General features: G+C 42.1%; 1 protein-coding gene across 1 annotated transcript in view; it reads left to right on the top strand.

The window, feature by feature from the left end:
• Positions 1-26,534, top strand: part of ASTN2 (astrotactin 2) — a 982,181-nt gene that overhangs the window by 439,696 nt on the left and 515,951 nt on the right. Inside the window, exons 8-10 of the mRNA XM_011950063.1 lie at positions 33-117; positions 631-705; positions 1,474-1,611. Of these exons, the coding sequence (XP_011805453.1) occupies positions 33-117; positions 631-705; positions 1,474-1,611 (298 nt within the window). The remainder of the gene's footprint in view (positions 1-32; positions 118-630; positions 706-1,473; positions 1,612-26,534) is intronic.

Genomic DNA, 26,534 nt, shown 5'->3' on the forward strand with positions numbered 1-26,534 from the left:
TTCACAATAATTGTTTTTCTTTTCACTTACAGGAGAGTGCAGCTGCTATGAAGGCTATGCCCCTGACCCTGTTCACAGACACCTGTGTGTGCGCAGTGACTGGGGACAGAGTGAAGGGTGAGTGGCAAAGGGCTTCAGGTCCGGGACAGTGCAGGACCGAGTTTTACCTCCTCTGTTGTGTTAACAGAGGCCCCAAGCATCTCCACAAAGAGGACTCTTTCTCTGCAACAGTAGTGTTCCTGCAAAACCCAATGGGAAATGAATCCTATTTTCCCATGAAATCACATTTTAGTATTAAAGGTACATGATTGATGAATATTCTAGAGAACAAAGGCTGACATTTAAGTCACCCACCCAAACAAAGTAATCAATGAACACTTTCTTAAGTAGACTGACAAAGAAAAAGAATAACATTTTTAAACAGACTCCTGAATGGACATGTACACTTTATGAAAATGCTGAATCCTTCTGTAAATTGAAGACATTCTTTTATAATATAAATAGTCTTGCCCAGTAATTATTTCTGCAGAATGTGGTTGTTTGTAAAGCTACTCTAGAGCAGTGGCCACATGCGAATCCTACCTGCCTCTGACTAATATCATCTCCTCTCCCCTCTCCTTCTTCCCGTAGACCTTGGCCCTATACGACACTCGAGAGGGGCTATGATCTGGTGACAGGGGAGCAAGCCCCTGAAAAGATTCTCAGGTGAGTTGGCTTTCTTGTTTGGGCATAATTCTGGGAAATGGAGAAAGGACTGATAGGAAGATGTGGTCATGAATCCTTAGACTATTGAGCCTGTGCTCTTCTGAGCTGCACAGAGTACAAAAGAACCCTCCCTGGCACTAATGTACCATCATGGCCCAGGTTGCTATGGGAATTTAATTCCCATTTGTCTGGCAGCTAGACTTATAGACTCAGATACTTGAACTGGAGGAGACATTACTGATTATTAAGTCCAGTGGTTTAAAAATATTCTGTAACCATAGAACCTCCTCCCACCACCTCCACAAAATCTTGTGTAAAACTTCAATACACATGTAGATAAAGACATACAACAAATTAAGTGGCAGAACTGGAAATCATATTTTAGTTCAAACTGATTCAAAGTCCGTGCTCTTAACCTTTGTGCCAGACTGTCCCTGCTGACATAGCAGTCTCTTGTGGAACTCCTGCTGTATGTCAGGACTGCTCGAAAATCAGAGCGGCAATGGTCCCTATCCTCACGGAGTCCACTAGTAAATCAGGAAAAGGAACTTAGTAACACAAAGCAATTCATGAGCTACATGTTTAACAGATTTGAGAAATGATCATCCAGGTCTGGAGAAAGTTGGCCAACATCATTCCTTAAATAATGCAGGGGACATGGGTGGAGAAGTAGGAAATTGTCCTAGAAGGGATGGGAACAGGGGCCCCTTTTGTCTGTTTGCTCTCTGCTTCCCAGGGAGTTCCCCAATGGAAACTCTTACATTGCAGGTCTACTTTCAGCTTGGGCCAAGGCCTCTGGCTTCCTGTCAGCAAAAGCTTTGTGGTTCCGCCTGTGGAGCTGTCCATCAACCCCCTGGCCAGCTGCAAGACCGATGTACTCGTCACGGAAGACCCTGCAGACGTCAGGTAGGGAATCGTCTCCAGTTCTCTGCACAAGTACTTCTTAAAACCTTGGAAATCCCCCTGTTGGAGTACCACAGGAACTCCTAAGGAGTGTTCTTGCTGTTTAGTTGACTTAAAGAACACTGTCAAATATTCCGTGCTCCCAAACTCTTAGATGTGACCTCCATCACTGTGGCTCAGTGCCTTACATTTCAACACTATTGCTTTCCTTTTAGATTTATATTAAATATAAGAGAGGCTGACGCATTATCTAGCTCATCACGGGATCATTAATGATCTTATCTTTACTTAACAGTATGTTGAAGAGTCACAAAGGCAACAGTTTAGAAAATGGGATGCTTTCTGTTGTAGTCCATGAGATGTACTTTGGGTAATTTATGAATTTTAAATGTTCAGGCTAAAGGCCAGGCATGGTGGCTCACACCTGTAATCCCAGCACTTTGTGAGGCCAAGGCAGGTGGATCACCTGAGGTTAGGAGTTCGAGACCAGCCTGGCCAACTTGGTGAAACCTGGTCTCTACTAAAAATACAAAAATTAGCCTGATGTGATGGTGTGTGCCTATAATCCCAGCTACTTGGGAGGATGAGGCTGGAGAATCGCTTGAACCCTGGAGGCGGAGGTTGCAGTGAACTGAGATTGAGCCACTGCACTCCAGCCTGGGGAACAGAGTGAGACTCCATCTCAAAAAAAAAAAAAAAATTGTCCAGGCTAAATCTTTTGTTCTTAACTTATAAAAGCATGGAGACTACATTTCACTTTACATTATCCTACAGCTTGTAGCTAACTTCATTATAGACTTACTCTACTGCGTACTAATTAGATGCTTACATATCATTCTACCCCATTATGGTGCACTTCTCAAGGTCAAGGAAAAGAACTTATTTAGCTTTTTAATCCCTAGCCCCTAGTACATATTGGACATCTATTAAATGTTTATTGATTTAATTAAGTCTGTGATCTTAGATCTGATCTTAGCACTGTTCCGGAGCTTTCTAGCGGAGGGTTTATTTCTCCCAATTTGATTAGGGGAAACATTCTAGAAATTCTAATGTTACCAAGAATAGAGTAGTTTTACTTCTAAGACTGACTTGTACACAGCTTATTGGTTCGTGAACTAGAATTATATCATGGCCCCCCTAACTACCAGTGACTGTTTTCAACAGCTCCATAGTTGCCTTGGGTCATTCTAAATCACGATGCTATCAGTATTTCTATGGCATCTTGACAGAAAGCTCCTAGAACCCAACTCTCTTACTTTAAGATGTTTTTACTCTTACCTTGTCAGCTTTCACTGGGAGGGATGAACTTATCATGCTTTTTTAGGCTATTAGCATTTCCCAAAAAAAGATGTTTTAAAAAGAATAGACTTATAAAGAGATGGCATTTAGGATATAAAATAGTGATTACTAGGAACTAAAATAGCTTCACATACACATTCACCTACTCATTCATTGATATTTACCATTGTTTTCATTTTTGATAGAATTAAAGTATCTGAGGTTTTAGTAAAGCATGTGCTAAGGTCTCTCCGCATTGCATATTTTAAAGATAAAGCAAGGACCATCTGGTTTAAAAGACTATTCTTAAAGAGACACAGTTACTTTGTTAGAAATCAGCTGAAAAGAAAGTCTTGACTAGCTTTCCTCAGAGTTCTGTCCTGTTGACATTGCATCCATGATTTCAGTGAAGATTCAGACAATGCAGCTCTCAGACTGGCTGATGGGGGCACATACTCTGGAGTTGGATAGGGCTGCTTTAGAATTCCATCTCTACCAAGTGTGAACTGTGTCATCATGGTGGCCAAGTTTAATTCTCTATGTTTTCGTTTATTTGTCTGCAAAATGGGGATAATAACAGTGCCTTCCTCACAGAAGGTAATAATAATAGTAATAGTTCATATCCATTGATCATTTTCTAAGTGCTGAATACTTCAATAGTATTATTACATTCTTACATCAGCTCCATGAGGTGGTGCTCATTTTTCAGATTCAAAAATAAATAAACAAACCTGAGGCATAGAGGTAATGCCTTCACTAGTAAGAGATGAAGCCACATTTCAATCCCTGACCTGCAATAGGGGATAAAAGATTGCAATCATCACCTTTTGAGAGAATCTGCACTATGTAGATTCAGTTTTCCAAGCTGCACTAATAAACCTTGTTTGACATGACATAGCCCAGGCAAGCATATCATGGGTGTTTAGAGAGTTAACAAGTTCCAGTCAGATGATATGTTAGAAATTTAATAAATAATAGATCATAATTATAGATAGCCAATAATACTGCCCTGGAATCACAACAGAGAGATTAGAGGAAAGACTACGTGGAAAAGCAGAGTCAAAGGGAAACGGAAGGTAAGCATTACAGTAGGATTGGAAAGGGAAGCTTGAACGTGCATTGCAAGTTGAGTCTTTGATTTTTAATCTGTGATAAATTCTTGGACAATGATGAGATCTCACACTACAGTAGGGAGAACAACTTAGTAGTTAAATGTACAGACTGTGACTTACCAAGGCAGCTACATTTAAAATAACTAATGATAACACATGTTAGGAAGGATATGGAACAACTGTGGCTTTCATATTTTTATAGTGAGAATATAAATAAGTATGACCACTATGTAAACCTGTGGAGTGGTATCTACTACAGTTGGAGGTATATGTCTCCTATATCTCCTATAGCCCATCAGTTTCACCCATAAGGGTATGTATAACAGAAATATGGAAATGTGTACCACAAGTAGGACTTACAAAAATACAAATAGAAGCACTCATTTGTACTGCTAGAAAGCTAGAAAAAAAAATACAAATACCCGTCAGTGAAAAATTAGATAAATAAATTATGGAATAATAACACAATAGAATGCCTTTAACAATGAATATGAAAGAACATAGTAACCATATATAGCACCTTGGATGAATCTAACAAATATAATACATAATTTTGGAAACCAAACACAAAATAATATTAATATGTTTATATAAAAACAAAAAAACTAGTTTTACTAATTAGTAGAAAACTAATTTATGATGTTAGAAGAAACGATAGGGATTACTTCTGGGCGATGGAGAGGGTGGTGACATGGGGAACTATGAGTGGGCTTATGTGATGCTGATAATGTTTGATTGATTGTTATGGCTGGTGGTTACATGAGTGTTTTAACTCTGTGAAAATTCACTGAGCTTCACACTTTTCTCTGTGTATTCTATATTTTGATTAAACATAAAGTTTATTGTCCAAGGGCATAGGCTATGGAATTCAAGCAAATTTCCTGAGTGCAAATCTTAGCTCCATGACTTGCTTACTGCAGGAGCTTTTCTGGAGTTGTGTTTTCCCCTTGAGAATAATGGAAATAAAAACCTCATAGCATGTATGGAGTGATGAAGATTAAGTGATATATTACATGTAAAGCAGTGAGTTTGCTACTTGGTGAACTCTTTAGAAACGTTAGTTATCATGCTTGTTATTGTAACATAGTGACTTTTGTTCTCTTTATCTTTTCATTACTTTCTCATGTTTTTGCTGAAAGGCTACATACAACCTATGGTGCATCTTAAAATCAATATCTGCTCAGTATTGAGGATGCATATTAACCACTTTGTCATGGGCTTTGGGGGAGACTTAAATGAGTCTATAAATTCCAGTTCAGTATGCTAGGTCTGTGGCTTTATGTACATGAACATGGTTATAGAATGAATGAAGAGGCACATGTGTGGTAAACATAGAGTGCCCTAGGGGACTGGAAAGGATTGGAAAAGAAAGATGCATCTGACTGAGGGAATTAGGCAAATATTTTCAAGAGAGAGAACATTGCCAATTAATCAAGAACTGTGGCTAAGCTTTGGCTTTGTGCAATCTAAGGTGAGGGGGAAGGCTTTCAAGTGTGAGGGGTTGAAGGGCAAAAGAAAACTCTCCCCTGGACAGCTCCCATTCTCCAGCCTATCCTAGCAGGAAGCTGCTGGGAATGAGATTTTTAGCATTTGAGACACTAATGATGCCCGCTACAAAGGTGGAAGAGGGAATCTCTAGCTGAATTGCATACAGATATATTTTAATTCTGAAAAATTTTAGCTGGACCCCTCCTGTGTACCAGATACTGTGCCAGGTACCATAGGAATACAGAGATGAATACAGTCCACCTCTGCTTTCAGGAGTTTCATGACATAGCAAGGAGCATGAAACAAGAGACTGACTTGAGAGATGGAATAAAAGATGCTTGTGGAGGGAGAAGCATGAGAAACAACACTTATTACTGCATACTGGGCCTTTTTCACAATTTCACCTGGAGCAGGTTCTTCTTATAAGAGAAACTTGAGAATAGCTATTATAGTTGGAATAATAATCACCCACAAAGCCCAGTTTTGGAGCCCCTCAGTCATTTTTCTGTGATCTCAACTCAATGAAAATGAAATGGTGAAATACTGTTAATTCCTGAACAATGTTGAAAGAATAACGGGATATCAGAGTGCGAGCTGGTATGGCTCACTTGGTGACAGTTTTCACACTGACTTAGTTCTGAATAGAATTAGGAATATCTCCTTGCTCTTTTGGCCTTTCAATTCCAAGTACTGAGAATTTACTGAACACCTACCATATTTTAAACTAAGTAATAGAGATATAAAAATAAGACAAAGATTTCAGTGCATTAAATGAGTCAAAATTGCAAACAAAAAATGTCATACTTTGTGACAGTTGGAGAAGATAAAGGGAAAGTTCAAGGCAGAGAAAAGACACAAAATCAGAGGTGGTCAAACCCACCTGGAGGTTGAAAGAAAGGACTCACGGCTTCTATGCCAAATTTTGAAGTGTTAGCAGGAAGTCACTAGCTCACTGGTTTTCAAAGTGTATTCCCTGGACCAGTAGCATTAGCATGACCTAGAAACATATTAGAAATGTAAATTCTCATATCTAGTATAGACTGATAATGATCCCCAAAGGTATCATCAGATCCTAACTCCTAGAACCTATACATATTATGTTGTTTGGAAAAAGGGTCTTTGCAGATGTTACGCCGCATCTTATCATAGGTTGATTATTCTGAATTATCTGGACAGGTCTGAAACCCCATAATGAGTGCCCTTAGAAGAAAGAAGCACAGTGAGATGTGACATGCACAGTGGAGGGGCAATTTGAAGATGGAGTTAGAGACCAAGTGAGGCAACCACAAGCCACAGAATGCCAGCTTCCACCAGAAGCTGAAAGAGGCAAAGAAAAGCTTGTTCCCCAGATGCTCCAGAGGGAGGACCACCTTGCTGACACCTTGATTTTTGCCCAGGCATACTGATTTCAGATTTCTGGTTGTTTGAAGCCGTCCCAGTTTGTGGTGATTTGTTGCAGCAGCCACAGAATCTATGTAATAATACACCTGCTAAATTAGGTATTTTGGAGGTGGGCCCAGAATTCTGGTTGAAGAAATCCTCAGGTGATTCTAACGCTCACTAAAGTTTGAGTACAAATGCACTCAGTAGCAAACAAGGAATGGATCACCTGGCTTAAGTAGAAAACAAAAGATATGAGGGCTTGAAAAGTCCAGAGTGCCAATGGCTTTTGGCATAGTAAGGTTTTTATGTTCTCAAATGTTGGGATTCACTATTCCTGTTTCTTTTCGTCCTTCATCTCTGTGTTTCTCTGGTACATTCTGTTTTTCTGATTTTCTTTTTCAAGCACACTCTTCACTGACCTCTCCAGGCTTACAGCCACAATTAAGCATTGCCAAAGTAATCAGATGCCCCCTTTCCCAGTGGTTTATGCAGAAGTCCTGGTACTGAGGAACAGCAATAATCGCACATCCTTACTTAGGTGGAACTGTTCCAAGTGCTTTACTGAAATAAGTTCATTTAATCTTCACTCATTATTAGCTCCATTTAATGCATGGGGAAACCGAGGCACAGAGAGCATTATGTACCTTGCCCAAGGTCACACAGCCAGTAAGTAACAGAACCAGGTTTTGAATCCTGAGAGTCTGACTCTTGAGTCCGTGTTCCTCATCTCTAAGCTATGACGCCTCTCTTTGGCCTATTTTGGGATCTTTGCCAATATCCCACATCAATCTCTCAAAAGACAAAGCGCTTCAAGTAGCCAGACCTGGGTCACCATCTTACCCTTGAAACCACGGTTGAATGAGGGGCACCTTAACCACCTGGATTGAGATCTCAGGTAGGATAGTTCCCCAGTGAAAAAGCGGGACAGGTAGAAAATAGATGTTGAATACGAAAATCCCAGAGATGCTTTATTCATGGGCAAGGCCCAGGGCCTTGAACTGGCAAAGTGTGGCATGCCTAAGAAGGAACTTTGTTTTTTTTTTTTTTTTTGAGACACAGTCTTACTCTGTCACCCAGGCTGGAGTGCAGTGGTGCCATCTCAGCTCACTGCAACCTCCACTTCCCAAGCTTGAGCTATTCTCCTGCCTCACCCTCCACAGTAGCTGAGATTACAGGCATGCACCACCACGCCTGGCTAATTGTTGTACTTTTAGTAGAGGTGGGGCTTCACCATCTTCGACAGGCTGGTTTCAAACTCCTGACCTCAAGTGATCTTCCCACCTCGGCCTTCCAAAGGGCTGGGATTCCAGGCGTGAGCCACCACGCCTGGCCAGGAGGAACTTCCATTTCAGTTTGGCTGCAGTGTAGTGCCAATGGATGCATGGCAGTTGATGAAGGGAGAGAAGGACAGCAGACAGAACATGCATGCTCTTTTCTCTCCTCTTTTCTCTCTTCTTTCAGCTGTTAACCGCCTGGACTAGCAGAGTCAGCAATGACTCTAGGGGCACTTGAGGGTAGTGTATTCACTCACTGCTCTAGAATCCCCAGCAGATGTTCCTGTGTGACTGCTCCAGACACCAGCACCCCTAGTCAGATATAGTGCATTCTGGAAACATGGGCCATGTATCTCCAGGTGCTATCCTCAACAAATGCACACCAGGTACTTCTCCATGTAATGAACATTGTGCTAGGCTCTAGAAGTAGAAAAACCAGAAAGAGAAGTAGTAGGAAAGAGTGTAGAATTAACCTGAGCCAAGTTTGTTCACCTCTTTGAGCCTCAATGTCAGAATCAGGAAGATGGAGATTAGTGTGTTTTTCTCATACGGTGGTTATTAGGATGACATAATGTGTATAGTATTACTAGTACAGTATATTACATGTAACTGATGTTCAATGAATAAGAAGTTTTAGAAGTAGTAGGAATTGTAGAATTATAGTACAGTTAAGGAAGCAACCATATGATGCAGTGTGGTCAGTGATTAAAAGATGCAGTTCATGGTACAGAGCAGTATAAAGAAGGGATGTGTGCCTCCTTTCTCTGGATCACATTGTGCATTGATGGCAAGGGCATTGATGGCAGAAGGGAGGGTCGGGGCGCAGGACATGTGCAGTAGGCAGGAGTCAGGGCCAGTCACTCGATGCATTACATGGGGGCACTTGGGTTGCGAAGGATCCAGGCAGCAGAGTCTAGGGGGAAGGTCCTTGATACCAGTCTTACATCATTTGATATTCAAGATACCTCTCTCCTGTTGGAAGTGAGCGAAATTGACTTCTTGCCTTTGCAGCTCTGCAAGATTTCATTAATAAGTGCATGTGTGTATATGTGTGCATGTGTGTGCATGCATTGTAGGCAACCTAGAAGTGTGCTTTCCTTTTCAGTAGACATGTTGATAGAGGGGTGGCTTCTTCAGGTAGAATCTCAAGTCCATCATGCTTCCTCTAAACTTTTCCTTTTCTCACAGATTGCTCACACAAATGTGTCTTTCCCAAAGGGCAACAGAACTTTAATAGGGAACCCACTTACCTACTTGAAACACAGAAGAGGTATTGGGCAAAGTGAATAGCATGGACACTGGAGCCAAACTGCTTAGGCTCAAATCCCAGCTCCACCACTGACTAGCTGACCTTTGGTAAGGTAAATTCTGAACCTCAGTTTCCTATCTGAAAGATAACTCACCCTCTATCTTTGAATGTTTTTTTGAGAATGGAATGAGAACACATTTAAACTTTTAGCCCCATAGTCATTAATAATAATCACTAACATTTATTGATCACTTGCTTGATGTCAATGTCTAAGTGCTCTACGTGTTTTCATTCTGACTCCTCACGACAACTCAATGATGTAGTTATTGTTATTTACAGATGAGGAAACTGAGGCGCAAAGATGTTAAGTCACTCATGCAAGGTCACATGGGTAGTATGTGGCAGAATCAGGATTTCAACTCAGGATGTTTTGTGAGCGCTCAGTAAATGCTGGCTGTTGCGAAAGAAGGGGCATTCTCTGTAAGATGGAGGAATAGGCTCATTGGACTTCATATCTTACTCTTTGTTGAGCATTTGGTCTATTAAATGTGCATATTCTTTATACAAGCAGGAGGTGAAATATTAAATGGGGAAGGGGAAAGACTGTGGGTAACTCACAGCTAGGTTCATGGAATATGGGGATTACAAGTTTGCGGGTACCTGCATATCCCACCTTTTTTGTTTTTTTTTTTTTTTTTTTAAAGAGAAAATGAAGCCCCTCTGAGAAACATTACTATAAAGGCCCCCACGCTTCCTCGCAGGTGGATCTACCCTATGCCCTCCACTCTTTCCAGCCCCGCTGCCTGTCATTCAGCCAGTGAGCCTGGAGACATATATATTTTTCCCCATTTTAGTTTAGCAATCATAATAAAAGTGAAATCTATTAGGATGAGTTTCTGCCCAGGCTTGGTAAATCTCTCCAAACATTGTTCAGCACCAAATTTCTGTAAGTCTTCGCCACTGGGGAGACTGTAGCACACACCAACTGTCAGCTCAGATAGAGGACTCAAGACACAGCCTCTGCTAAGTGAAACTCAAATGGAGACTTTGGAATATAAATATTGAAGTGACCCAGGCTGGATAAAGGGGAACCAGTTAGCTAAGCTTCTATCTTACATGCAGGAGATGCTAAATTATTAAAACTGTAATAAATGTAATAATAAATATTTGATGTTGAATTATAGAAAGCTTTGCAGATACAGTGAAACTGAGAAACGAGTTGTTATATCTGCATTAGAAGTTAAACATTTTTAAAAGGGGACTTCTGATGTTGAGACGGGCCTGCAGATCTTTAGATTAAAGAGAAAGACACCTGAAAGTATGATTTTTGGCGTGTATGCTGGGCTGGGGGTCAGGATACCTGGGTTTGAAGCCTGACCCCAAGCTGGAGACAGCGATCAGTAGCATTTTTGGGCAGAGGCCTCCCGCTCAGCTTCCTGTAAGTGATCCTTACAGTCATCTTCTGATATTGAAGCTATTTTTATCTCCCATTTCACAGATGAGGAAGCTGACATTATAAGGCCTTAGGCAGCACAGATGGTAAAGGGATGAATTGGAATTTGAACATAGACTTCTGACCTCAAGACTGCATCCATCCACCCATTCATCATTCCATGGCACCTCCCTCACTTCCTGCATGGAAGCCCTTTCTGCTCTGTATTCATCAGGATGGTTTGGGATTCAGGGGACTGAGACCCAATTCAAGTTAGCTTAATGATAACTGTATTGGAATGACATCATGGGAAGGGCAAGAGATCAGCTCAGCCACAGGAATGAAGAAGGTTGAGGGAGTTAGATGGTATTAGGATTCTGTTTTTCCTCTCTGCATCATTCTGTGAGGGCTTCATTCTCTTCTATTGTTTAACCACTTTCTTTCCATACTCCCTATCTTGTCATGATAGGGGTTGTGATACTCATGACTCCCCAAGCTCTTTGTGACTCTTACCACCAGGGAGAAACAGTTCCCTTCCCTGAGTCTCCTTTTGAAAAATCCTAGAGAAGTCTGTCACATGTTAGAAGTCCAACCCTGGCTTAGTCATCTATCATTAGGCGACAGGGTCACAATGTACAGATACAGTTATGGTAATAATTGAGAGGACCATGAACTGCAAATCTATTCCAACCCATGTCTTCAAAATTCTCCCTGGATTTTGAAGTTTATTCATCTAACAGGTTGCACTAAATCAAAGATGGCAGCCATTAACCAGCCTACATGCCAACTCAGATACATGGTTAGGAGCTGCCTAAGATATGCTGGGAAGGTTTCTGAGACTGCAAACAGACTCAGCTGGGAAAAGTGTCATGATGAACTCATTTGCCCACCTTCAGTGTTGGACGGGGAGTTGTAACAGAAAGGTCATGTGTTTGCCATCTCTGAACCTGATGGTATTTAGAAGTCCTCCCTATTTCCTATGTCATGAACTCATTGTGTTCCCCTACAAAATGAAGAGACAACTTTTGTTGCTGAGACATGAGAGAAAGGACAGTCATGTGAATGGAGATGCTGAGGATGAATTTGAAATGGAACTGTCTTATCCACAAGTTTCCATCCATCTATGCTATCTCAGAGGATATATTTGGATAATCTTATCTTGGTGCCAATACATTTCCTGAAATAAATTTCTGGCTTGTAGCAAAGTAAAGGCATCCATGTAGGTGCTTCCTAGATACTGTCTGGCACTATCATTGTCGCTTATATTAAAAGGGAGCACTCTAAGCTATAAACAAACTACCCACATCATAGGGCCCTTGAATTGTGCCCTATAGTTTCAAAGGCTTGTTTAAACAATTATAAACTCACAGACTGGAAGGGACCTTCTGATACATATTTTCTATCCTCTGCCATTGCATGGACAGTCCTGAGTGATGGAATCTACCTTCTGCTGATAGACATCTCATTGCCTCCTGCTTCGTTGCCTGCCATGGTCCCACAGTGTTTCCTGGAAAGCCTCACTTTGTCTCACCTAAACAGGTCATATTTTCAATTATGCAGACAGCAGCTCAGGGACAGTGATCAAGATAAGCTATGAGAAATCATTCTGCCTTTTAAGGCCCACTCATTGCAGCTGAGTAGAACCATGTTTCCCTTAGTGTATCTCACTCTGCCCAATAGGCATCAACCACCCAGTAGACAACATACACACTCAAGCACGCACACACACATGCACACACGCACACACCAGGGCAGTCTAGTCAGAAAGATGAGTTGGATATGGCAATGAATAATTAATTTATCTGTACCTTAGGTTTAACTCCTTTCCCTCTCACCAAACAAGGAGACTAATATCAAAGAGGATCCCAGCAAGAAACAGGTGGCATGCTCAAGCTTGGGGAGATTTGAAAGGGGACTATGCACAAAATTGAGGGAAGGTTCCAGAAAAACAACAAGAGATCTGCAGTGCCCTGTGGCGAGTGTCTGGGTCAAGGTGAGGATCAAGTTACAAAAATATGGAGAGGCCATGGAACTGTGGCCTTTAGTCAAGGGATACACACAGCTCATGGTGACTCTGCAGCAAAAGAGCCAGGAAAACAAATGTCCCAACTGTACCCAACCACTTCTTACCAAACCTCCTGCTGATGCTGCCATTTGCTGAACCCAGAGAGAAGCCAACTCTAAGAGCCCATAAAGTCCATCCATCAAAGTCAGCCTCCTGAGCACAAGGCAGGAGAAGGATAAGCTGAGAGTGAGTTTGGAGGAGCAGATAGAGGAAAGTCCCAAGTTCTTTCATCCTACCTTCAAAATATACTCAAAAATGGTCGTGCCTCTCCATCATCATGGACACTTTCTGACTCAGGACCTCGTACATAGTCTCACTGCTTTCAGTCCCCACCACACTCTGTGCACATCCCCAATCCAACCGCTGTACCAAGTGGGCCATGGCTATTTCCTACTTAAAACCATTTAGAGCCCTCCTCCACCTTCAACTGCCTCAAAATAAAAATCCATACTGTTTCAGCCGTCATTCAATAGCACTTCACAATCTGGCCATCATACCCTCTGATCTCATCTCCCACCGTGTCCCCAGTTGCTATTTCCTCAAAATGCTGTACACTTTCCATTTTCCTTGCCTTCTCCAGTACGCTCCCTCTACCTAAAATAGCCCAACACTCACAGTCCCCGGTGTACCTAGCACACTACTCTTCATCCATCCCAGTCTTACAGAAGCATCACTTCCTCTGAGCGTCCTTTTGAGAATGTGCCCTCCAGAATCATAGGCACCTCATTGGTATGTTCATACTGCTAAAATATTTTTTCCAGATGTAAAGGTCAGGGCATTGCATTATATTGCACTGGAGTCAATTGTAGTTTAGTATCCCTTTCTGTCCTCACCTGGTAATCTATGTGTTTCTGGAGTTCATGGATTGAATCTTAACCATCATTGCATTCTGAGTTCTAAGCACAGTAAATGGCTCAGAGAGAGGATATAGAAAATTGCAATGACATTAATTTTATGTGGCTCTGTTGGTATGCTCACGAAGATGTTTTGATATTACTACTAAATTGCTTAACAAACACCTTTACACTATCTCCAAGTATCATTCAATCCTCTTACTTATAAACACTCTACCATCAAAACAGCCCTATCAAAATTTCTTGCATCCCAGTGCCTATTGTATTATATTGTGACACCACACATTATCTCACAGTGGTTCCAACTAACACTAGTACTTTGGGGTTAGTAGATGCAACAAAATTAAAAAGGAGGATTCCATAATTTAAAAGGTTTGAGAAACCCTATTATAAATGAAGTTGCTTCATTGATTTCCTTGCTGGCAGTTTTCCCAGGGACGTTAATACGTGAACAAATGTCATAAATCTTTAAGAAATGAAGTCTATTTCTACAATCTCTCCAACACTATTCAAGTAGGAGCAAGTTCAGGACCAGCATTCCTGAAGACATCAAGTAATACCAGATTAGTCCATCACGGCTTAGAGGCTACACAAGTTAAACCAAACATCAGAAAATGAGGGATTTGGTTCCTATGGGGTATCTTTGAAAGCACACACACATACTTTGGGAGTGGCAGAGGGAACCAGTCTCTCTCCTGTTGGCTTAGTCAGACTGGCCACCCTCTGAACTCCCTGTTTAATTTCCTTGACTCTGCAGAAGACATAGGGTCCTCACTGGGGAGGCAGTGTGTAGATAGGATGCCCATGCTGGGGTATTCCAGAGAGAGAACAAGTCCCAGGTGAGTAGAACTACAACATTTCCCAGAATTGACAGAGGAAGAAAAGTAAGTGAGACAGAGTAGTGAAGAAGCAGCAGCCCTGCCAGCTGAAACCCTTTAGCCTAATGCATCCCATCAGCGGTACAGGCTGTGGTGCTAAATGTTCTGCCTCAAATCCCAGCTCTACCATTCACTATGTGGGTAACAGTGGACAAGTTAACACCTCCCACTGCCTCATTCTCCACATGTGCAATATAGGAATAACTGTAACTACCTTGTGCAAATGCTATTGAGAATCAAGTGAATTGATGCATGATCCATTTAGCATAAATATATTGGCTACTGTTGTTGTCATTATATTACAATTATTGAGTCCAGATTTTGATCTGTTGTAGGAATCCTTCATTAGGATATTTTTAAACTCATGCCTTTCAGAAATGATTGTGACTCTTGTTTTGTGCATACTCTACCTGCCCTTCCTAAGGTTTTGCTTCCAATAAGTGTTCATTAAGTATATGATGATTGAGTCATTGGAGTGAGACTCAAAGATGCTTCCAAAAAGAATATGAGACTGATAGCAGTGTTTTTCACAATAGCTAAACATGGAAGCAAGTCAACTGTCCATCAGATTATCTAACGGAATATTATTCAGCCCTAAAAAGGGACATTCTGACATATGCTACAACATAGATGAATCTTGAGGACACTATGCTAAGTGAAATAAACCAGGCACAAAAGGAGAAACACTGTATGATTCCACTTATATGAGGTACTTAGAGTAGCCAAAATCTTAGAAACAGGAAGTAGAATAGTGGTTGCCAAGAGTTGGAGGAGGGGTAAATGGAGAGTTATTGTTTAATGGGTATAGAGTTTCATTTTGCAAGATGGAAAGACTTCTGGAGATAGACGGTGGTGATGACTGCACACCAATATAAATACACTAATACCACTAAACTATACCTTAAAAGTGATCAAGATAGTAAATTTTATGTTGTGTGTATTTTACTAAAATAAAAAATGGTGGAAGGCTGGGTTGGGGGAAGAAATAAAAGAAAAAAGAATGGGAATGGTTTTGGGGGAAGGGTGCATGACCATCCCTGCCAGTTCTAGCAAATTATGCCACACCTTAAAGGCATTCTAGATGCAGAGCCCCTGGAGCATACAGTATAGCTCCGCATACACCTCTCCCTCTCTCCTCCCCTTATAGCATCTTTCAGCCCTGCAGTCTCTTCCTAGGTGTGGCCAGATTGAGTTAACTGTATTGAAATGGGGCAGCCTGGGGAGATTCATGACATGGATCTGGCTGGATTCACACACTGTACTTCACAAGTTCTAGGGGCTGAGTCAGCTGTGCAGGTCTCTGGTCCAGTGGGGTAAACATGGCATCTAGAAGGCATGGTTGGCCTGGTCTTTGGGAGGAAATTTTGGTTTCCTGTGAAAGCTGAGAATACAATAGGTCTAGAGGAAAATCTTCACTTGCTTCATCTCTAAACTGGGTTTTAAAGACGGGGATTTTGTCCCCCAGCAGACATTTGGCAATCAGTGGAAACATTTTTGGGGGGTTACAACTGGGAGGGTGCTATTGGCATCTAGTAGATAGAAGTCAGGGATGTTGCAAAACACCCTACAATGCCCAGGGTAGCCCACCACCCCAAGAAAATAAAGAATTATCCAACCCCCCAATAGCAAAAGGCTAAAGTTGAGAAGACATGCCTTAGATGAAGTTATATTAGTCCTATTAAATGGATGAAAAAAATGTCAGGCCTAGAAGGTATAATTTCAAACCCACGTTCTTTCCATTGCACCTGCTAGAAATCCAGTTGTAAAGAGGCTGGGATATAGTACAAGTTATTAAGCCAAATTAAAGCATAAAAAGCTGGCATGCATAGTGTAAGCCTGGGGAGGCAAAACAAAGAATTGAATACAGGATACTCCTGAGGTAGTAGCCTGGCCTCAGCAATGAGCATCAACCTCAGGTTTTTGAAACCCTTCGGCTGGGGTCAAAAGGGAGCTCTGCAGAGCCTGGCTTAGATGGTCCAGCGACCCCAGCTGCGGGACTCGCAGGAGCATCACTGGCAGAGAGTCAGGCAAGGTCTGACAACACCTCCCCTCCTCCAAAGTGAGCCAGAGACACCCTGCCCTCCCTGGCTGTGACGGATTTTGAACATTAAAAAAAAGTTTACAATCCCAGTGAGGCAGGCATAAATCACAGCGTCTCTGTGCAGCACCAGCAGACATGACTTATGGCCCCATCGCCATGGCAACGGGAGAGCAGCCAGCACGCGCACAAAAGCGCTGCTCGCGCCTGACAGGCCTTTGCGTGGCCCTGATGGAGAGGCAAGTGTTCCGGAGAAAGGATGTATTCTCCGGAACTCGCTGCCCATTTGTCTTCATTCTGCACCGGAGCGAGACCCTTGCTTTTTCTCTCTTCTCCCCATCCCCATCCAACAGTTTGTTTTCTTTGCTGTCTTCTGCATGGGAAGGTGTTTTCTTCAACTTTTAACCTGTTCTCTGAAGGTTTACAGAAAAGACCCCAATTAAGGCTTGCAATGGGTCTGCCTGGCTGTCCTTTCTGAGCTGGGAGTTATGGTGACAGCTTCCAGTGTTGAGCATCTGCACTTGTGGACCCCCTGCAGCTATTTCTTCCATACCTTTAGCAAATAGGCTCCTTAGATATTCGTCCTGCCTCCCTAACCCCTGCCTTTCAGGTCATCCTCCACGAGCTGCTGGAGTGGATTCTTCTAAACTACAAACTTGCTTTAGACCCTTCCACTGCTCTGCTTGCTGTTGCTATGAGGATAAAGCCCACACTTCTCAGTGTGACACTCATAGCCCTTGAGGACTTAGCCCTGCTTCTCTCTCCAGTCACATCCTCGTGCTCCATTCTGGAGGTTCCCGCCTTCTTGAGTGCTTTTAGGTCCTCATAACTCTTGTCCTTCTCCCTAGAACACAAGCAACACATGCCTCTTTATCTGGCTACGTTTTACTCATCCATCAGGGTTTGGCATACACCACCTCCTCCAGGAAGCCTTATCTGATCTCACACATCCAGTGTAGAAGCCCTTTCTCCTTTGTCGTCATGTTCTGCCGTCTCCCAGTGGTCACACTCACCCTCTCCACACAGTGCTTCTGTGTCTCGGTGCTGCTGTATCTGCCGATCCCCATCTTACTGCTGTAGTCGATTATCATTTCCTCTCTCCAGGCATTTAACACTTCCTTACCTCCTCAGTGCACTTCCTGACTTCACTCTTGCCACCCTCAAATTGAGGCCCCACATGGCAGTCAGGGGATAGTTTTTTCAGCACAAAAATTGTTACATCATTTCCTTGGTTGAACTCATTTCATGGTCTTTCTTTGCCTTTGTAAGAAGTCCAAACTCCTGGCATGCCCCCTGCTTACACCTGCTGCCTGCATCCTGCATCATACTCTCTGCCGGCCAGCTGGACCTGGCTTATTTCTAGGTATCTTTTATGTTTGCTTATCTCTAGGACTGTTGTGATCCTAGAACATCTACTCCCTGTGCCATGCCCACCAATTTCCAGTGACTAGGGCTATTCCTACTCATCCTTCCGGCCTCAGTTTAAATATCTCGTCTTCCAGGAGGTCAGATCTTGGCTCTTTAGATTAGTTTAAGTGAGTGGTTCTCAAACGTGACTCCATTCGTATAACCTGACGATCTCTTAAAAAATCACAGGTGCATGCTCGAACTAGTGGAAAATTTGAAGAGTAGCAGAATATTCACATAGCCTCAAAGTATCTCCTTACAAGTAGTCTACTAATTACAAAGTAAAAATAATAACCTTACAGTGGGGAAACCTGGCCAATGCCACCTTAACCAAAGTTAACATCACAAATCAACATCACATCCTTCCTGATATGCACTGAGAAAGCTACAACATCATGTTTGTGGTGTTCTTGTCAAGAATACATAATCTGAATCTAGGCCATATGCAGTGGGTCACACCTGTAATCCCAGCATTTTGGAAGGCCGAGGTAGGTGGATCACGAGGTCAAGAGATTGAGACTATCCTGGTCAACATGGTAAAACTCCATCTCTACTAAAAATACAAAAATTCAGTTGGGTGTGGTGGTGCGTGCCTGTAGTCCTAGCTACTCAGGAGGCTGAGGCAGGAGAATCGCTTGAACCTGGGAGGCGGAGGTTGCAGCGAGCCGAGATCATGCCACTGCACTCCAGCCTGGTGACAGAGAAATAGAACTAACAAACAAAAAAACACATAATCTGAATCTAAGCATGAGGAAACATGAAACAGACCCAGATTGAGAGGCACCATACAAAATAACTGACCTATATCCTTGGGAACATCAAGCTTATAAAAGCAAAGCAGGCTGAAAGCTGTCCAAATTCAAAGATTCCCAAGAGACCATGAGAACGGAGTGCAACACATGGGCTGGAACTTTCTTTTGCTATAAAAACATTAGTGGAACACTTGAAGAAATGTATAGATTAGGTAATAGTACTGTATTAATAGAAACTTCCTGATGTCAGTAATTATATTAGAGTTATAAAATAAAATATCTTAGTTTTTGAAGCAATGTGCCCCAAAGTATTTAAGAAAACAAAAAGCATTGTGTGTTTCTTTACCTTATTCCCAGTTAAGAAAAAGAAAAAAGTGTGTGTGTGTATGTGTGTGTATGCGTGTGTATATAAAAACATACACACACATATTTACATGCATTCGTAGAGAGAGAGACTGAGAAAAAGTAGCAGGGAAAAAAGCAGAAGAAAACTTAGGACATGCGAATCCTGCAACTTTCTTTTTTTTTTTTTGAGACGGAGTCTGGCTCTGTCGCCCAGGCTGGAGTGCAGTGGCCTGATCTCAGCTCACTGCAAGCTCCGCCTCCCGGGTTTACACCATTCTCCTGCCTCGGCCTCCCGAGTAGCTGGGACTACAGGCGCCCGCCACCTCGCCCAGCTAGTTTTTTGTATTTTTTTAGTAGAGACAGGGTTTCACCGTGTTAGCCAGGATGGTCTCGATCTCCTGACCTCGTGATCCGCCCATCTTGGCCTCCCAAAGTGCTGGGATTACAGGCTTGAGCCACCACGCCCAGCCTCAATACTGCAACTTTAAAGATTATTTGACTATCTGGATTCCTTGTATTTTCATATGAATTTTGGAATGAGCTTCTCAATTTCTGCAAAAAAAAAAAAAAAAAAAAAAATTCACTGGGAATCTGATAGTGACTGTATTGAATCAGTACATCTGTGTGGGGATTGTTGCCATCTTAACAATATTAGATCTTTCAACCCATGAATATAGGATGTCTTTCCATCTATTTAGATCTTAATTTCTTTCAGCATTGTTTTGTAGTTCTTAATGTAGAAGTCTACACTTATTTTGTTAAGCGTATTTCTAAATCTAAGTATTTTATTCTTTTTGATGCTACAGTAAATGAAATTGGTTTTCCAGTTTTATTTTTGGTTTGTTCATTGTTGATGTAGAGAAATACAATTGACTTTTATACATTGACCCCATATCCTGCAACCTTGCCAAAGTTATTTATTAATTTTAATTGTATGTGTGTGTGTGTGTGTTCCTTGGGGTTTTGTATATGCAAAATCATGTCATGAATGAATGGAGATAGTTTTATTGCTTTTTCAATCTGGATGTCTTTTGTTTATTTTTCTTGCCTAATTTCCATGACTAAAACCTCCAGTACAATGCTGAAAGAAGTGGCAATATTTTATATTTAATTTTACAACTGTTCTGCAAGCTTGATATTATGTTAAATAAAAAGTTAAATATATATATATATATGTGTGTGTGTGAAAAAAGACCTGCCCCAAGAGTTCTGATTAGTTGGCTAGGCACAGTAGCTCGTGCCTGTAATCCCAGCACTTTGGGAGGCAGAGGCAGGTGGATCGCCTGAGGTTGGGAGTTCGAGACCAGCCTGACCAACATGGAGAGACCCCCCATCTCTACTAAAAATACAAAATTAGCCGGACGTGGTGGCACGTGCCTGTAATCCCAGCTACTTGGGACCTGAGGCAGGAGAATCACTTGAACCCCGGGAGGCAGAGGTTGCGGTGAACCAAGATCATGCCATTGCACTCCAGCCTGGGCAACAAGAGTGAAACTCTGTCCCCCCAAAACAAAAAAAAAAAAAGAAAAAAAAAGAGTTCTGATTAGTTGGTCTGCAGTGGTACTAAAGGCAGTGGCATTTTTTAAAGTTCTCAGTTCATTCTGCTGTACAGCCAATGTTGGAAAATTCTGGGCAAGCCTCTCCGGAAAGAGGCTCCTGTCCTTCCCCATGAGAGCATGTGGACTGCAGTTTCTTGTGTAGTTTTCCAATTAAGCTGAAACTCCTGCATGAGCAGAGATGGCTTATTTCTCTTGCTCATTATATCCACAGAAATAGTGCCTGGTACACAGTATACTGAAAAAATAAAAATAAATGACAACATTTGTAACTCTCACAACAACCCCATGAGGTTTTTAACACTAGCCCCATTTTATAGAAGAGAAAATAAAGCCCAGAAAGGTGAGACAACTTGCTACGACCACACAGTCAGATGCTAGCGCAGCAGGAGGTTCAAATCTTTGCCTACATGGATCCAAAGCTGGTAATTTTTCCACTTCTAGCAGGGCCTCAACCACACAGTGCATCTACTGGGCCAGAGCCCTGCTCAGAAGATACAAATCAAGGTTTACTATAATAACTGACAAGCATTCGCTAGAGTGCCCAGAAGGGTGAATGGGATCTGCTGGCTCTTAGTCCATTTAAACAGCTAAGCCAATGGCTATGCGGTATGTTTAGTCACAACATAATTGATCTCATTTACTATTTCTGCTCTCAAATTCAAAAGCCCCCAGTTGCCTTCATTTGACAGTTCATACCAGTCCATCTGGGACTATTTAGAGGACTTCTCTTCATCATACTGAGGACAATGGTTTCCATTTCATGAGCACTTTTTATGAACCAAGGACTGGGCCAAATCCTTTGTGGGCATCAACTCATTTCATTGACTCCTCAGCCTTCATTAACACTTTATATTCTTATGTTGTTGCAAAGGAAGAAGCTGTGGTTTGTTCCCAGAGCCTCAGCTACCTGGCCAAGGTCACAAAGCTAATCAGAGAAAAAGTCAATATTTCAATACAGCTCTATCTGACACCAGATTTCAAGTCCTCATCCCTGTCATCTTGTGCCTTCTCATTCTGCCAAAAGTGGAAGGCACGAGGTCTTGCCTACATTTCAGAAATGTCAATTCTTTCTCAGTTCTTATACTTTGGCACACATAACCATTACTGGGAGGGCTTGTTAAACTACAGATTTCTGGGCTTACCTCCAGGTTTTCTGGTTTAGTAGGTCTGGTTGGGGCCTACAGATTTGAATGTCTAATAAGTTCCTAAGGATGCTCATGCTGCTGATCAATGGACCACACTTTGAGAGCCACTGCATTAGACTATTCAGAGTGGTGGGTATGAAAAGACAATGAATGAGGCTGATGGAAGCTAATGAGGATCTGGAAACTCTCTCAGATGTTTGCAAACTATATTCCATGAGCCAACTTGGCCCATCACCTGTTTTTTTTAATAAATAAAGTTTTATTGGAACATAGTTACATCCATTTGTTTACATATTATCAATGACGGGTATCTTGCTTTAATGGCAAAGCTGAATAATTGCAACAAAGTAATAGTAGTTACTTATGGCCCAGTAAGCCTGAAATATTTACCATCTGGCTCTTTGCAGAAGAAGTTTGCCAAGCTTGCTCTAGATTCCAGGGCATTGCTACTCAAAGTGTGGTCCTTGGACCAGCAGCATTGGCATCCCTTTCTTATTTGAAATGTAGATTATCAGGCCCCAATCTAGACAAACCAAATTAGAATCTGCATTTTAACAAGATCCCCAGGTGATTTATCTGCACATTCCATATTAAGAAACATTTCTCCTGAATAACTAAGTAGCTGAGAACTCTGACTTTGAGGTCAGAGAATCCTAGCTCTGCCATTCACTAACACTGTGGCCTGGAATAAGTTATATTCCCTTTCTAGTCTCAGTTGTTGGACACATATAATAGGGATAATGATGCTATATCATGGGATTGTTTTAAGAAATGAAATGAAATGAAACACCTGAATGCCAGCTCATAATAAGAGTTGAATAAAAGGTAGCTGCTGTTATTAGAATCTCTGCTATTTTAAAAATAACACCAAACCCTTAAAAAAAATAAGAAATCCAAGCCCTATGTAACCCATCCAAGCTTACATGTCCATACGTACATGGACAGGTCAAGGGTGTGAACTAGCACAAGGTTCTCTGCCTCTGAGCCCATTGTGTGACCCCTTCTACTCCACTGGACTTGATGGACAAATGACTGATGGATACAGATCGAGCTATAGCTCTGCCACTGATGAGCTAAGTGACCTTGGACAAGTCTCTTATCTGCTCTGAGTTTCAGTTTTTCTATCCAAGAATGTGAACAACTAACCTGATCACATTGTTGAGGCTTTAAACCATCAAGGATCAAGTGTTGAGCACATAGTGCAGGGCTTGGCACTCAGGAGACGCTCAATACAGCGAACCCATTTTTTTGTTGTTGTTGTTAAAAAAAAAATCAATATTCTTTAGGCAGCAGCTACCCTAGAGGACAATGAAAACCTGTCAACATTCTTGCTGGACAGCTGCCTGGTCTCTGTAACTCAGGTCCTAACCAGGAGCTAGAAAATTAACTTGGAAACGAAGGATGCAAATATTAGTGTCTCATTCTGGGTTCCTCCGGGTCTCTCTGCCTTCCTCTGAGCAGACACTGAGCTCCAGCAACACCTGGTACCTGCAGAACTCTCAGGAAATCAGCTTGGCTAGAATATCTTAATAGCCTGCTCTCTAGCCAGAACAATTTGCAGTGGAAAAAGCAAGGGTTTAGAAGTCAAGCAGATACAGATTCAATTGTGACTATAACACAACCTCTCTTTGTGGCTTTGGGGACCCCACTTAACCTTGTTAAGCCTCGGTTTCCTCATCAGTAAAATGTGATAATTACCCCTTATTTTCAGTTAAGCCAATGAACTGATTCACTGTTGCCAAACCATCCCAGCTAACAAATGCTGTTATTTGCCTCAGTGGGTGGGAGAGTTAAAATCACAAACCATCCTTTCCGTAACAGACATTTGCAGATCTATTGGGTCAGAGATGGAGAACTGGGAGCCTCCTCCACCCCTTCCTTTTATAATAGAGAAGCTAAGGAACAGAAATGACATGGCCTGGCCCAAGGTCACACTATGAGACAATAAGACAGGCCACCTGGATCCCTGTCAGAGGGTCTTTCACATTTTGTTAGGCTGCATCTCCACAGCCCAGGTCAGCACAAATGTCCCTTGTTTTCAGAGTCACCGGTAGCTGAGCAATAAGTAATTGGGCCCCTCCTCAGAAGCTGTAATCAAAGGCAGCCTTGAGCTTGGAGGCAGCTCCAACAGCGATTGCTCAGCTAGCTGAGGAAGAGGCTTGGGGCCAATATCAGCGGCCCTGGGCTCCTGACAGCAGGTGTGGATGATGAATGGGCAGCTTAACGTGATGGAGCAAATTGATCATTGCATCACCGACCACAACTTATTCATTTCTGCAAAGAGGGCAATTCATTACCCTGCATGTCACGCTGCCCATGTCATTGCCAGAGATAAAAGCCTGAGGCCTCACAGCCTGTGCCTCTCATCACATTCACCTCTTCTTAAAGGGAGAGAAAGAATGCTGAAATTGAGAGCCAGATGCTCAAGGCTGCTCCAGGGCCCGTATTCTTGCCAGATCCTGGAGGCCATTTCTTCTTCACCAGGAAATGAACAGGAACGAACCTCAAGAGCTTCTAAGCCAATCAACAAAAGCAAATACATTGCATCTTTGAGGCCAGTCTTACACTCTCTGGAGCATGAGGCTGAGAAGGATACTGAGGCTGCATGCAAGCCTAATAGGAACGAACGCCAGAATTGATTAGTAATGTCTACGGTAGGTCTAGAGTAAGTAGTCAGACATACCCCATGCATTATTATTCATAAAGTCGTGTTGGTGGTGGTTGGGCTATTTTCTGCAGCTCTCAAATCATGTCAAGTGCTCACTAGCATTAAGAATAAACTAAAAGGCAGTTACAAATATAGTAATGCAGTTATAACCAAGTAATGAAAAGCTTACATATTATTGTGATTTTCGTCAATACAGTTGCTCTCAACTACAGTGGCACAACCCACAGGGTTTGACCACATGAGTTATTGGGTAAGTCCCAAGAAATGTAACAACAAAAATAGTCAAATTACTCAAGTTTCTCTAATTTTTAGTATTTGAAACTATGGGGTTAGGTAAGTTGTGAGAAATGTAGTGCTAATAAAAATAGTCTAATTACTCAAGTTTCAAAATATTTTGTCTTTTGGAGGGATTTTTTAAAATGAGATGCATATGACATTATAAGTAAAATAGCATCTCCCACTTGTGTTGGGGAATGTTTTCTTGAGTGGAAGAGAGAAAAGTGAGATCATAGATAATGCTAGTGACTGCATGCTTACCAATCCCCTCCTGATCTTAACCGTGGTGTCTCCCATAACTCTGCCACCAAATACCAATACCACCCTCTCCCACTCACCTCTAGAATGTGGCTTGCTTCCTATCTAAGGCAAATCCCTCTGCCTTACCCTGATCTCATACACTTCAGTTTACTGAAGGACCTTGTTCTACTAATCATACCTTCCCTCTCCTTTATCTTTGTAGACTCTATTCACAGTCTGTGCCAAAACCAAACCTAACTGACTTAACTATAAATGGGAACCAATTGTTTCACATGACCAGAGATGATGCTGTGTGAGAGATGGGCTCACACATGGCAGTATCTACAACCACAGGTCTCTTTTTTTTTTTTTTTTGAGACATAGTTTCACTCTTGTTGCCCAGGCTGGAGTTCAATGGTGTGATCTCAGCTCGCTGCAACCTCCACTTCCCAGGTTCAAGTTGTTCTTCCTCAGCCTTCCAAGTAGCTGGGATTACAGGCGTGCGCCACCATGCCCAGATAATTTTGTATTTTTAGTAGAGACAGGGTTTCTCCATGTTGGCCAGGCTGGTCTCGAACTCCAGCCCTCAGGTGATCCGTCCGCCTCGGCCTCCCAAAGTGTTGGGATTACAGGCATGAGCCACTGCGCACAGCCTAGTTCTCTCTGTCCTTCCCTCTCTTATCTCAGTTCCCATCTCTGTCTTGACCACATTGTTTCTGTGTCTTCCATAGGTATAGGGCATGGGCACCAAGAGCTGTAAAGACACATTCTTACATCTTTAATGTAAAGGAAACAGAAAACATCTCTCTTCCTCTGTATGTCATATAAAATTCCAAGGAAGGATTTGTTTTGTCCCAGCCAAGGACACTTACTGCAAAGGGGAATCAGGTGCTGTGATTGGCCAGATATGGCATATACTATGGCCAGGAAGGAGGGTACTTACATATCTGTAACCTAATTTCCCCTATAGCCATATGGAGTGAGAAAGAGATAATTCTGGAAATGAAAGGAAAAGGGAAGGGCGATCGGAGGGAGTCTCCTGATGCTACCAGAATAAGGTGGAAGGGATACTTGCCAAACAAAAACCGTAACTTCCCATGACAAGCTTTAACTTCTCCTTCAGTATTGGCTATGTTCTTTCAGTATTTAAACATATCCAACCATATCTCTTACTAAAAATGAATAATAATTTACAATAACAATAATCCTCTTAATCTTCTCCTCTGGTTATCCATTAATATCTCTCTCTCCCTCCCTCCCTCCCTCCCTTAGCAGCAAATTTATTAACTGACCACTTTCCTTTTGTCATTTCTGTTCCCTCATTTTCTACCCACTTCTCAGCTCACTGGAAAATCACTTCCTTTATCACAACGGTTCTTAAGTTGGAACAATTTTTCCCACCTCCACCCCCAGGGACATTTAGCAATGTCTGGAAACAATGTAGGTTGCCCTGCCTGTGAGGGCACTACTGGCATCCAGTTGG

The sequence above is a fragment of the Colobus angolensis genome, unplaced genomic scaffold, assembly GCF_000951035.1.
Source record: "Colobus angolensis palliatus isolate OR3802 unplaced genomic scaffold, Cang.pa_1.0 Scaffold301, whole genome shotgun sequence".
Classification (NCBI taxonomy): Eukaryota; Metazoa; Chordata; class Mammalia; order Primates; family Cercopithecidae; genus Colobus; species Colobus angolensis.